At 36.0% G+C, this 14,647-nt stretch overlaps 1 protein-coding gene across 2 annotated transcripts in view; it reads right to left on the bottom strand.

Moving 5' to 3' along the window:
* Positions 1-6,271: 6,271 nt before the first annotated feature.
* CHMP4C (charged multivesicular body protein 4C) overlaps positions 6,272-14,647 on the bottom strand; it is a 28,175-nt gene continuing 19,799 nt past the window's right edge. The window contains exons 2-5 of one of the 2 annotated variants that reach the window (XM_081258402.1): positions 13,429-13,606; positions 11,101-11,215; positions 7,945-8,110; positions 6,272-7,753 (exon numbers count right to left, since the gene is read on the bottom strand). In XM_081258402.1, coding sequence (XP_081114528.1) covers positions 7,689-7,753; positions 7,945-8,110; positions 11,101-11,215; positions 13,429-13,606 — 524 coding nt within the window. In that variant the 3' untranslated portion in view covers positions 6,272-7,688. The remainder of the gene's footprint in view (positions 7,754-7,944; positions 8,111-11,100; positions 11,216-13,428; positions 13,607-14,647) is intronic. The other variant, XM_081258401.1, reaches the window with a different exon arrangement.

Here is a 14,647-nt window from a genome sequence, read left to right as displayed (position 1 = left end):
AGGAGTGTTCATGTCACACATTTAGCTCTCCTGCACTTTACAGTCTGCTCTGAGTGACTTCAAGCACTGTAGTCATCTGAAACCTTTAGCTATGGCAGAATGCTCCAGACCCTGTCAACAAACATCTTCAGGAAAGAAATCAGAGTAAAAACAACTCAAATTCCTTTGAACCTTAGTTTTTTGTTTTTTTCCTTTTTTAAAAAACTTTTATTGGAGTATAGGTGTTTTACAATGTTGTGTTAGTTTCTGCTGTACAGCAAAGTGAATGGTACATGATGCAATAACTATAAATCTATGTTGATGGGCACATATGCCTAAAGATGTAATTTATGCAACATAAAGGGAGATGGAGATATATAGAAACAGAGTTTTTGTATACTATTGAAGTTAAGTTTGTGTTAATCTGAACTAGTTATAAATTAAGGTGTTATTTGTAATCCCCAAGGAAATCACTAAGAAAATAACTTTAAATTAAATAGTGAAAGAAGCTGCAAGGGAATTAAAATAGTACACTAGAATGAATTTATTTACCATTTATATATTAACTTTTAAAAGAAGTGAGTAATGGAGAAATTAAGGGGAAAAGACAGACATAAGACATATAGAAAACAAGCAGCAAAATGGCAAATACAGTAACTACATTAAATAGTAACACTTAAATTCTCCAATTAAAAGGCAGAGATTGGTGAATGGATAAAAACGGAATATCTAATTATATGCTGTCTACAAAAGACTAACGTTAAATTCAAGCACAGATATAGATTGAGAGTAAAAAGATGGAAAAAGATATCCCATGCAAACTGTAACCAAAAGAGAGCTGGAGGACCTATAAAAACACCAGATAAAACAGACTTTAAGACAAAGATGTTGACATGGAAGAGATGGCAGGAAAACTAAAGTAAACTTCTAATTGACTAGAGCTTGGGATAGAGGTCACAGCTAGAAATATACATGATGACAGGACTGTTGTATTAAACTTTAATCCCCATGCTAGCTCAGAAGTCAGAGTATAATATTTAGTAAATATTGGTTGACTGAATGAATAAATCTATATGTGAAATCTAAGTCATTCTCATAGAAGGGTAGTTGAAGCTATAATTTAAATGATATCTATGAATAGTATAGAAGAAATAGAGGTCAAGTAACTAAATTATGGAAAATCTGGGAAAGATTCACATTTATGAGTCAGGAAGAAGACTGAGTCCTCCAAAGAGAAAGAAATGCAAGAGTGGAGATTGAGGAAATGCAGGAAAGTTGTAGAGGGCAAGGAGTAGCAGACTTTCAAAAGAGTACAGGGCACACACATATTGTATTAATATAGAGAGTATGTATAACTTGTATATAAGCATATATAATCTACATATACACATTTCATATATTTATAGATATATTACATATAATCATGTCACATGCCACATACATACACGTCATCCTTTCAGTGCTTCATCGAGAAGTCTGAATTGGAGTTTTTTTCTGGATGCTGAAATTTCAGGAACACACAACCCTCCTGATATCACAAATAATAGTGTATATATAACTTTCAGTAGCCTGTGAACATCGGAACTGTTCAGGAGAATCATTCAGAATCAGAGGCATTACCTATTTGCTCAGTGTTCGAATATCTCCCTTCTGAATAACAGTTTTACTGCTTTGCCCTGTTTGTACTCCCTCAATGTATACCAAGTCTTTTTTTTTTTTTCTGGAAAGTAGCTCCAATGTCTTGTATAAAGTGCAATAAAACTTCTAGTCATTCAAGAAACAAATGATGCAAAGTAAATTTGAAGTTAAAGGAGTATTTTAACTATTTTAAGAAACACTTTCTCCATCAGAAACATTAATATCTGTCTTAAATTAAAGAAATGAAAGGAAGTAGAGAGGTGAAATAGACATGGACTAACAGTTCATCAATTTGTTCCATTGGGCTGTAATGTAATGCTACCAAGATATCCTTATTGGTCCTAGCTTCTCTGAATTTTTCCCTTAAAATTTTCTTTTTCTTTCTTCTTGTTTGGATTGCTAACTTTGACACATTATTCAATTTGTTTTAGTAAAACATATACCACTGTGGTGTATAAACTATTTGCTACTCCAATTTCTCCTAAATAAATCAGTGCTTAGACTCTATGTTTGCCAAGAATAAGGAAATGTTGCAATTCAGAGTTAATTATTCTCAGTTGTTGAGTGGACATGTGTGGTTTGAAGCGGTGTTTTTAGGTTTAGGTAGCTAACACCCCTTCTCTCTTCTTCAGGAAGGAGCACCTTGATTATGCTTTAGCAAAACTCCCTTCCTGCTTCTCAGTTCATGATGGTCCGGGTAGCTACTCCAGAGTTAGTTATATGAGCCAAGCTTGGTCAATCAAATATTCTGGCTCTGGAATTTGATTCTTGAGCAGAATAACAGCTTGGTTGAAATGGTAGCAGCTTACATTTCCTCACCATTGGCTACTCAGAAAAAGGAGTCCCTTAGATCTGGCTGCTGTGAATTCCAGAGCCTCTCTGGTTTTTAATCTTCCTCTTATTTGCATTTCAAGTGTTTTCTTTGATTATAGGAACTATCCAAATCACTTCCAAAACAATCCAAGTTTGTCTCTTAAGCTACGTTTTGTGTTTCTTACAACCAAGAAGAAGGAGAAAAGTCTAAGTGATATATTGGAAAACATTTTATTTAAAAATATGAAACAGTACTGCCCAAATGGAGATCCACCCTTGAGGTACCACTGTAATGTAGTGAAACCAATTTTTAGCAAACATCCTAGAATTTATACCTTCCAAACAGAAGTTTTTCCATTCCAAGATGCACTGCTGGAAACACCTTTAGATGTCTGATTAATACCTTTATTCTTTTCAATACCTCTTCAATCTAAGGATGATTTACTTTACACCTTTCCTCTCATTTCTTTCATTCCTTCTTACTGTCAACAGAGGGGCAACAACATTATAATTTTATTTCAAAGTCTTTTCAGAGTAAGAGGTCACCTTTTGCAAAATTTACTTTATTTTTAACACTTCGGCATTTTAGTACTTCAAATCATGCATTACTTGTGCACTCATGGCTAATTAGGAACTGACCTTCTTACCCAAAGCTAACCAATAGAAGTATATTGTGAGCCACATCTGTAATTTTTAATTTCCAAGTAGCCATATTCAAACATGGTAAAAACAATCAGGTGAAATAAATTTTAGTAATATATTTTACTTAACTCAATACATCTAAAACAACATTTCAACATAAAATAAATATAAAAGTACTAATGACACATTCTACATTCTTTTTATACTAAATCTTTGAAATCCAATACAGTAAGTCCCCTACATACGAATTAGTTCCGTTCTAAGAGCATACTCGTAAGTCTAATTTGATTGTAAATCCAATGAAGTTAACCTAGGTATCCAACTAACACAATCGGCTATATAATACTATATGCTAATATGTTTATAATACTTTTCACTCAAATAATACATAAAAAACAAACACAAAAAATAAAGAAAATATTTTTAATCTTACAGTGCAGTACCTTGAAAATTACAGTAGTACAGTACAACAGCTGGCATACATGGGCTGGAATCGAGTGAACAGGCAAGAAGAGTTACTGACTGGAGGAGGGAGAGGAGGTGGGAGATGGTAGAGATGAAGGATCATCAGCAATAGGAGACGGAAGGCAAGCTGCAATTTCACTCACACCTGACGCTGATGGCACAGTTTCTGGTTCCTTGCTGGATTCAATTCTATCTACCCTCTTGAAAAAACGATCCAGTGATGTCTGAGTAGTAGTTCTTTTTTCTTGTCATAGATGACACTGTAGCACTGGATTGCATTCCAGACTGCTGCTTCAACCTTCATGTACCATTCTATGTTCAGGTCCTGTGCCTCAAAAACTAACAGTGCCTCCTCAAATAAAGAAAATCCCCTTACCATTTCCTGCATCATGAATCTCTTCGGTTCTTCAGTTACTTCTTCTTCCTCTTGTCTCTCTTCATCCTGTCTCTGGGCCTCCAATTCCATCAGGTCTTCATTAGTAAGCTCCTCGTGTTGCACAGTAAGGAGTTCAGTGAAGTCGTCCTCTTGCAGATCTAGCTCCAGCTTCTTGCTGATGGTCACTGAAGACCTCTTTGGACTCCTCATCCACCTTCTCAAATCCATGAAAATCGTGAACAAACTGCGGGCATCCTGGGCTTGAAATAAAGATACTGTACTACTGTACTCTCTCCAGTACTGTACAGTAAAGTACACAAAAGCGCAACCACTTGTAGAGGATGCACACACATGATAATGTACACCAGACAGTTGAACTAACTTACGTGACTGGACATTCAAACGCACATTCGCATCTTCGAAAGTTCGTAACTTGAAGGTTCGTATGTAGGGAAATCACTGTATATATTTTACACTTAGAGCACATCTCAATTCAAATGCAAATTTCGATTAGAAATATTTGTTCTGTATATATATCTTTTATAAATTTTACAGTTGAAAAAGTATGTACCCAAGTTTTTTCAAGCATACTTAACATTTTCTTATAACCAAATTAAGCACTAGTTTTTAAATTTAAATTAATTAAAACTAAATGAAATTAAAAATTCAGTTCCTCAACTGCACTAGCCACATTTCAAGTACTCATTTCATGTGGCTGATGGATACCATTTGGACCTCACAGGTCTAGCAAAACTAGCTAGGAATGTGTGTTTAAGTAGGTGGGGAGAGATATCCAAACATGTCTCAGGTCTCATTTATGAGGTTTTGATGTTTAAGTTATGTTAAGTTTCACTGAACTGTGGGTTTATAGTTTTCATCAAACTTAGAAATTTCTCAGCCATTATTTCTACAAAGGGTTTTTTCTATCGTATTCCCTCTACCTACTCTCACCCCCCCCAAAAAAAAATCCATCCAGCCCACCACCACAATTCCAGGACTCCAATTACCTGCATGTTAGACAGTTTAATATGGTCTCACAGCTTACTCTTGTTCTATTTTTTTTCCAATCTTTTTTTTCTTTAGTATTTGTTTAGGATAATTTCTGTTGCTATGTCTTTAAGTTCACTAACCTTTTCTTCTGCAACGTCTAATCTGATGTTACTCCCTCCCACTATATTCTGTATTTTCATTTCAGATAATGTATTTTTCACATCTAGAATTTCAATTTGGGTCTCTTTTTCATATCTGCCATTTCTCTCTTCATTGTGATCATGCTTTTCTCTTCTTTCTCAAACATAGGGAGTATATTTATTATAGTAATTTTAATGAACATATGAAATATATGTATAATAGCTGTTTTAATAACCCTTGCCTTCAAATTCCATCATCTGTGTCATTTCTGAGTCTGTTCTTACTGTTTGATTTTTCTCTTGGTTATGGGTTGTATTTTCCTGCTTCTTTGCACTCCTGAAAATTTTTTATTGGATGCCAGACTTTGTGAATTTTATGCTGTTGGGTGCCAGTTTTATTTTAGTTGTTTTTTGTTGGTACTTGTTAGCTTTTATATTCCTTTAAGCATTTGGGGATTTTGTTCTGGAATGCAGGTAGGTTACTTGGAATCATTTCATCATTTTGAAGATTGCTTTTAAGCTTTTTAGGGTGAGCACAGAACAGCCTTTAGTCTATGCATAATTTGACCTCACTAGTGAGACAATACCCTTCTAAAGACTCAATCTGATGCCCCTGTAGTAGGAGGTCTTTCCCTTATGGCTAGTGGGAACACAAACTACTCCTAGCCCTGTGTGAGCTCTGTGGACTGATCTGCCTACTTCTTTCCAGTGGTTCTTCCTGTCCTCAGTAGCTTCTTCATACATGTATACGGATCAGTTCTGAGCCAAAGACTTGAAGAGACCTCTCTGCAGATCTCCAGCATGCTCTCTCTCTCTCTCTCTCTCTCTCTCTTTCTCTCTGCAGCAACCTCCTTTCCAGGAATTTCCCCCCATAGATTTCCTCCACTCGGTAAGACCGCCAGGCTCTGTGAAAGCAGTGAGCTGGGACTGGAAGTACTCCTTTCATTTGTTTCCCTCTCAAGAATCACAGTCTAGTGATGCCTGCTGTCAACTGGCTGGAAACTGTTGTTTCATATATTTTGTCCAGTTTTCTAGTTATTTGATGGTAGAAGGTAAATCCAGTTCCTGTTATTCTATCAGGACCCAAAAGATGTAAAAATTTAATAGTCATTCATTTAACAAATTTTTATTAAATGCCAACTGTATGGGAGGGACTGTGCAGAGATACACAGTGGGATTGAACTGGAAGAGATACAGTCCATGACCTCAAATTACCACAGCCCAGCAGTGAAAAAGAATAATAAAGTGATTGTTCAAGTAAATATGCAACATAAACCATGATAGGTGATAGGAGAGAAAGCAGAGTGCTACAAAAGCATATAACAGGGAGACTTGATTTAGTCTGTGCAATCAGGAAAAGTTTACCAAAACAAAGGACACTCTAAGATTTAAGGGATAAGTAAGATGTGGTATCTGTGTTGTGGAGAGTGGGAAGACTGCTAAGAGAAAACAGCATGTGCAAAAGGCCTGTGGCAAGATGGAACCATTAGACATCATCAAGTCCAACCCTTAGATTTCCCAGTGAAGACACAAAGGCAAGAAACAAGAGTGTATGACTTGCCTAGTTGTACTGTGTTAGTGTCAGAGCAGGAGATGGAATCCAGAACTCCTACCTCCAGGTCTAGTGTTCTTTCCATCCCATTAGACCTTGTATTCCCTGAGCAAATGTGGGGAATTACTAGACCATTTTCTATAACGACGTTTGTCATTTTATGGTCCATGAACCATTATGGACAATACATAATGTACTTTCACTTAAAAACCATTATGGCCAAAACTTTATTCAAGATATGCTTTTAATTTCCTATATTTTTATGTATTTACAAGGAATATGATGTAAAGTGTAAATAAATGTACAAGAGAGCACAAAACAGAAAAGAATGAATATTCACATATTTAGCACGCTGAAGCCATAACAGCATCATAATGGACTGGGAATGTTAATGCAGCCCCCTAAGTGACTAAATTACACCCAGGAGATTCTCGCTCAGCAGTGTAAGCTGTTAGTGCTTTCAGACATTTTGGGAAATGCATCCATTGTCCCATTCCAAGCTTAATTGGCATAAAAAATGTCAATTAAAACTCCTTTAAGATTTTAAACTGCAAAACTCAAGTGAAACTATTTATGTATAGACTCACACAAGACTTCTCTACAAACATGTCTCCTATAAAAGATACGTTTCTTCTACATTCACCCTAGGCTACAACATGGATACACACAGCAAACTTGCATTCTCATAGGGAAGAAAGTTATTTTCCCCATCTTTCCTAAACATATCACTCTTAAGTTGCTTATAAACTGTTATATGTTTTATATGTTCATAGAATTCAGTTTTCTTTCAACAAATATATAGAGAGTACCAACTATGTGCCAGGACTGGAAATAATATAATAGTGAACAAGGTAGAATGTCCCCTCCCATCAGTATGGAGAGATCCTCCAAAATGCTACCAGGAAGTCCCATTCCATCCCGGATCCTAAATCTACACATGACTCCTTTTTTAACTTTTACCTATGAGGCTTAAAAGACAATTATTCATCCAGTATAAATATAAAACAGAATCTTTGTTAACCTCTATATTTGGTAAAAACATTTTTTGTGTCTTATGTACAGCTCATTAATTTCGGTGTCCAAAAATTCTGTTTTAAGTAGCCCAAGCTGCCAATTGTTTGATATCATCATCCTCTTCTTCTGCCCTCCTGGAAGATGCTGAAACAAACAAACAAAAATGGATAAAAATTAGTAATTGGTGACATTTATATTTTCAGCACAGAAAACAGGTATGAATTATGTACTAAAAGGTATATTTTATGCAATGAAAAATAAGTGCTAAAAGGGATAGGCCTGGCTATTATTTCAGGTAATTATTTGACCACAGGTGGTTGAGGTGGGGAAGAGACCTGCTCGGGATCGATGTGCAGAGGAGGACGTGCTTGACATGCGACCTGCTACTCTGTCTGTCTGTGCTGGGAGGGAGGAGGAAGGCACATTTGGAAGTCGGATATTTGTCATCTTCTTATTTAATTCTTCCTGCTCCAGTTCCTCAAGTTCTGCCATCAGCTCATCCTGAACAGAGGAAAAAGAAAGAATTAGGGAGTTAATGTTTCAAGAAGTGGATTTCCTCAAACATAATAACAAGAACATCTGCTACCCAATTGATATGTGAGAACCCAGTGAAATGGAATATTTATTTTAAGACTAAGTCTTTTTTGCAACACTGAGCAATAATTAAAATATGAATATTTGGGGTTGTGCAAATTTGTTGTAGTTAATTTTATAATACTTCCGTCAACAGTTTTTCAAGTAATTTGTGCTAGCTGAATATATAACCTCCACAGTTTCTGGGAAATTTACACCTTGCCTGTCATTTTTCCAATGCATCTTTTATTTTCCAGTGTTAAGAATTAAGAATCTGTGAGAATTTAACTAGAGGAAATAAATATTTTCATTTGGGCTAATGCTACTGAAATAAAACAACAGGTATAGTAAAACCATAACATACCAAAAGTAAAAAGAATCAAAAATATTATTGTTCCTTTGTCAAATTACCAAAACTAGTAAATATCATGCTGTGTGTCTTAGTTAAGAAAGTTTCAACTCAAGGTAGGTACACTGTATTTCTTTCTTTTAGCAATAGCCCCAGAGTCTGGTTTAATCCTAAACTATTCTCCGCTGCAACAACCTTAGAGAGGCAAGTCTAGTTTGAGGCTTTAAGAGTAAAAGTCACCTTATGACAGATATGAGATGACTTGAGATGAATAGTTCATGTCTAACTGACTCCAAGTGTCCTCAGGTTGAGTCCAACTCCCCTGAGAGAAGTTGGGAGTCAAAACTAAATTTGTCATCATTAGAATTCTGAGGTTGTCATTATTAGAAATGACCTAAGACACTCTTATATTCGACCAAGGAGATTTCTTCATTTATTCATCATAGAACAAATTTACTGAGAGCTCACTCCTGGCTGAACTCAGGGCTGGGGAGACAAAGTCCAGACAACAGTCCCTACATTTAAGGAGCATATTGAATGTAGGAGAAAGGCACAGAAACAAATAATTATTCTATATTAAAATGAGAGTAACAATACTATGGGCCAAGAGTGGAGATCCTTAAGCCAACCACAGCATTCGATCAAGTTACCATGTATCAGACATACAGTAAGCTGAATGACTGTCTGACCACCATTATATCTACCTCATGAAAAGGAAATAAACATGAAAATGTATAGCATGAGGCCATGTGAAATAGTGTGGTCAGTGTAGTTGTGGGCTTTATGGTGCTCCACAGGCTGAATGAATAATGTACCTTCAACATGAATATTCCAATATCCTATTTCTGCTCACAAAACAATTAAGAACAAATATAGCAAATGTAGTAGTAGCAGAACACACTATCCTACACTGAATGTATGCCCAGAATTGCCAATAGTGCTTGATGGTTACCAACAGCACTGAAAAGATATTGATATTTTCTTTAGCAAATATGTGGTGACAGAATAATCATCTCCATCATTTTCAGACTTCAGGTATCATACACTTATTTATTCATTGATAAAAGAATTTTAGAATTTAAGAAACTTTAGAGATAGTCTAGGAATCCGGTCATTTTCATTTTATAAATGAGAAAACTAAGGGTCAGAAAAGTAAAGGGACTTACACAAAGTTTAGTAATAAATGGCAGAACCCAGATGTCCTATTGAGCCCAGAGCTCTTTCCACCATGTCACAGTGCACTCATTAGGTGTTCGTTAGTCTAACCAGGGATAGGCAAACTTTCTCTGGAAAGGGCCAGACAGCAGTATTTTTGGCTTTGCAGACCACATATGGTCTCTGTCTCGTAGGCTTCTTTGTTGCTATTGTCACTGCTGCTGTTGTTTTCTGCAATCCTTTAAACATATAAAAACCATCTTGTTCAACAAGCCATATAAAAACAGAACTTTGGGAGGATTTGGCCTGAAAGCCACATTTTTCCAACCCCTGATCTATACTATTTTAAAAAGCTATTGAAGAAACAGATGAACAGACAACAAATAGAAAACAAATTTATGATTACCAAAGGGGAAAGTAGTGGAGGGTGAGGGATAAATTAGGAGTTTGGGATTAACGTATACACGCTACTGTATACGAAAGAGACAACCAAAAAGGACCTACTGTATAGCACAGGGGACAGCACTCAGTATTTTGTAATAACCTATAAGGGAAAAGAATCTGAAAAAAAATAGATATATGTGTATGTATAACTGAATCACGTTTCTGTACACCTGAAACTAACACAACATTGTAAATCAACTATACTTCAATTTAAAAAAAGTAGAGTGGAGAAAGATAAAATAAAATAAAACAAAACTAGAAAAAAAAAGCTGTTGACACACAATTCTCACTTTCAAGGATTCTGTGGAACTACATCTTACTTATTAGATGTACCATTTTTAACACTACATGAACGTAGGAAGTCAGATTCTTTGCCATGGTAATCTGAGAATTGGAAATGTTTCCAAATTTGTGTATACTTTGTGTGTACTTTGAAGAGAACAATTGAAATTCACAGTGCAGACGCCACCATTATAATTATAGCCTGTATTATTTGACTGATTAATCTCAATGGAATGTGTGTGTTAATAATGTCACTCCACATTTATTTTGTTTCATAGCCTAAGTAATGAACAGAGGCAGCCTAACCTCTAATTTAACACGAGCATGATCTGTTTCTTGCAGAGTGACACAGTCTGCTTTGTTTTGCCCAGATGTGCAAGCACTCAATTTTTCGTAATGGGGTTTTAGGTTTCAACCATTAAAAGTCACTAACTTTACATAATCACATGCTGCTTTTCCTTAATAGCTGAAAACTTAATTAGGGGGCTATTTGCCAAACTATATTAATCTTTCCTTTAAATCAGAGCTACCAACACTTCATTTCCCTCTTAAGACAGGTACTTTTCTAAGAAATTTATTCTTTAATGATATTTAAGGAAATGTGTAAGGAAACCTGCTTGCTCCATATGATGGGAAGCTGTCTTTTTTAGCGGCCACCATACTCCATTCTCTATATAGTGTCACCCACCTCATCAAAGTTATCGCCAAATCCAACTCGTTGAGAAAATGCTTCTGAGATTTCTTGGGCAATATCCTGTTGCTCTGCGATATCTTGCATCAAATCATCTATTTTGTTCAGATCCCTGGGAAATAATATTTTATTGAAATAGCTTAGAATTTTACTTTAAAATTATGAATTTAGATATAAAGTAGAAAAATGAGTCAATTTAATATAAACTCTTATTTTTATTTCAGTAGTATAGTAAACTATTCAGTAGGATAGTTATTTCAGTAGGATACTGAACATTCCAGGTGATAAGACTTATCAACTTTAAGAATTTGCATTTCAAAAAAATTAATAATTCTGTATATGTACATATATTTTAAATTATGTAAATTAAATTAAGTTGATAGCCATTACATTTGGGGGTCACTAGAGGGCAAATTATTTGATAACTAACAATATTTGTAGACCCATTTTGAACTTTTTTCTGGTAGGGCATATGTAAAATTTAAATATATGCTGCTATGTATTAACTCTGCAGGAAGTGGTACCATGGGCGACCAAGGACCACTGTGACTAAGATACACTCGGGCAGCTCTCAGCAGCTGCTATCAAGGCAGCTTTTTGTAGAAGGTGAACTCTGGAACTAGAGATCTATTTTCTAGACTGCCTAGTATGTCTGAGGTCCTGGCTCCCTGAGAACTTTCCCATAGCTGCTGATGGTCTGAGAGATTACCGATGAGAGCAGGATTAGGCCTATGAAGCCCTCAGAAGAATCAGCAACTTCAGCAAAAGAATCACAGGCCCAGGACGGACAGCTGCTTTCAAGACAGTTTCTAGCACCCAAGTCCCACTGGCCTCCAACCACCCACTGAAGCTGCCAGTGTCCGAATGCCAGCATCTGAGCTGCCTCTCCAGTACCTTGTCTCTGAATCATTCCTCCAACTCTGAAGCTAGTCCAAACTGATTGGATACCAGAGAAGTGACAATTTTCCTCATTATTAAGCAATTAACACTGAAATTTTGATTCCCAATGGAATAAATCTTTTACAAGTTTTCCAGACTCTATACATGGGAAAAGCTGAGTATTTTGACATAATTTCATGTAGTAATCAAAAAGAATACTTTGCCATCCTCCTATCACCCCTTATTTCCAATTCTTATATTTATAACAAACATACAAGGATTATTTATTTAAAAATCATATGAGAAAGGTACAGCTAAAGTTTGGGCCTGGGAGTGAATTTTTCTCAAAAGGAACACCCAGGGATGATGCTGCTAAACTACCCGGAGAGAAAAACTATGATTTTGTAATACATTTTAGCACCCAGCTTACAGCAACAATATAGGACTGTGACTCTGATAATGAACTGAATGATCTCTCAGAAGCTGTCAAAATGATGGCTGATTGTCAATTGATTATCAAGCCAAGAAAATGTTAGCAAAGATGTCTTCACTGACCCCAGCCTCTGTCTCTCCACCTTTTCCCATCCATGGAAGCTTCTCCTCATCCCTCAGTCACTCTTTGCCCTTGCATACCTTTGGTCCAAACTTCACTATGATATTTAACTTTGGAAAAGGATTAGGTCCCAGACATTGATTCTCAGTGTGAATATAAAGCAAATTGTTAGCCCCACTGCCACTAAGAATATAGATTACCTAGTGCTTACTTTGTGCCAGGAACTCCTAAGTGCAGTATATCTCGAATCTCATTGAATTTCATAATAACAACATGAGGTAAGTACTATTATTATTTCCAATTTACAGATAAGGAAACTGACTCAGGGAGAGGCAAAGTAATTTGCCCAAGGACAGTCAGCAGGATCTGGGATTATAGTCCAGAAAACCTGACCCCACATCCATGCTTTTATCTACTATTTTATGTCAATGGTTCTCAAACATTGGTTAGTATCAGAATCACTTGGGGAGCTTGGTTAAAAACAAAAAGACCCAATCCTTACTTTTCTTGAAGGAGCTTGGGCATCTGTGTTCTCATTAGTAGTGATTTTTGAGTCCCCCCAAAATTGGACAACCACTGTTGTATAGTTCTAACACCTTCACAGATATTAACATTTAAGCTTTTTAAAAATTATAGAATGAAAATATTTGCAGGTGGAGTGTCAAACAATAGTGAGGCCACTGGGAAACATTAAGGGCAAAACAAATGTCCTTTATTTTTTCATGGTCTTTTTCTTCTTTTGCCAATATTACTTCTGCTCTTTCTTTGTGGGAACATTCTATTCCAACATGTCAAAGAGTCTCAAATGAGTAAGCCCATTCCTGTGCAGATCATCATATACTTCCAAAGCACTGAGGGAATTTATGGCTCAGAGGGAGACTAAAGTCACTCACATGTTTTCATGAACTGCTTTCATGGCTTTTGCTGCAATGCCCATGTTCCTTAACACTTCCGTGTTGGTGTGTGAGTTTTCCAAGGCTTCTCTCTGGAACTCAATGGTAGAAAGCGTGCCATCAATCTGAGTGAGCTGCTTCTCAAACCTCTTCTTTCTCTTTAGTGCCTGTAATGCAGCTAAATAAGGGAGAAGCCACATTTATAAGGAGAGAGCCAATCACTCACTCAAGACACTTGCTGAGATGTTTACTCAGCCCCAACCATATAATCAGTATTGTTGAAACCAAAGAGGATACCAAATAAAAAACTAAAGGGTAGCATCTATCCTTTCAGTTGCTTGTACCAGCTACTGCTTCCTTAAACATTTTGTTATTCTTCCAAAGATCTGCCAAGTTTCAGTAGATGAAAAGTCAAAATTTCATAGTCTATAAAATATACCACAGAGGTGTTTCTGTTAATATTGGATTTTAGAAAAAGAATAGATAAAATAGAAATAAATATCATGTAATAAGAAAAATAAAACTTTAGAGAAAGAAAGAATTTTAAGGACTATCTATTCTAGCCCTATTTTCTTATTTCAAAGACAAGTTAATTGAGACCCAGAGAAGTTATATGACTTGCTTGAAGGTAGTCAGTGAGTAACAGTCCAAAGCCTAGGATGTCAAGCTTGTCTTGGTCTGAAGTGACTATGAGGTGATCAGTAAGGTTACATCTAATCATAAGTGTCCATAAAATCAACACTGTAGAGTCATTCTCAAGGATTAGATGGCATACTGGTGAGGGAAAAGACTGGTGCCTTCAGAGAAATGGTATCCAAATACCCTCCCATTAACACTTAACAAAATCTTATGTGCTTCTTTCAAAAATCACAACACTAAGAGAGTTCTTTTGACTATGGCACCTTGGAAGGCACCCTGAAAAATAGGCCCTAAAATGTGAGCTTTGATAAGGCATTTAGTGAGAATGCAGGAAAACAGCAGCAGCAGAATGCTAATATGAAATAATTAAATGGAATTGACAAAAGAACACAAATATTTTTATGGTTTCAGAGTGAAATATGTAAGTTATTGCAACAGAGGGTTCTGAGGGAAGGCTCTTTTCTAATGGTTTTGGTCAATTTCTTCTTGTACTTCCAACAGATTCTGTATATTTATTCCAATGCTTTTTGTTTGGTGCATGAAGACTTCTAGCCATTATACTTTCCTGCTGGATTTTATT

Source organism: Mesoplodon bidens (assembly GCF_964165515.1).
Source record: "Mesoplodon bidens genome assembly, chromosome: 16".
NCBI classification, from domain to species: Eukaryota; Metazoa; Chordata; class Mammalia; order Artiodactyla; family Ziphiidae; genus Mesoplodon; species Mesoplodon bidens.
Note: the sequence above shows the minus strand (reverse complement) of the source record. Positions and strands in the feature narration are given on the sequence as shown.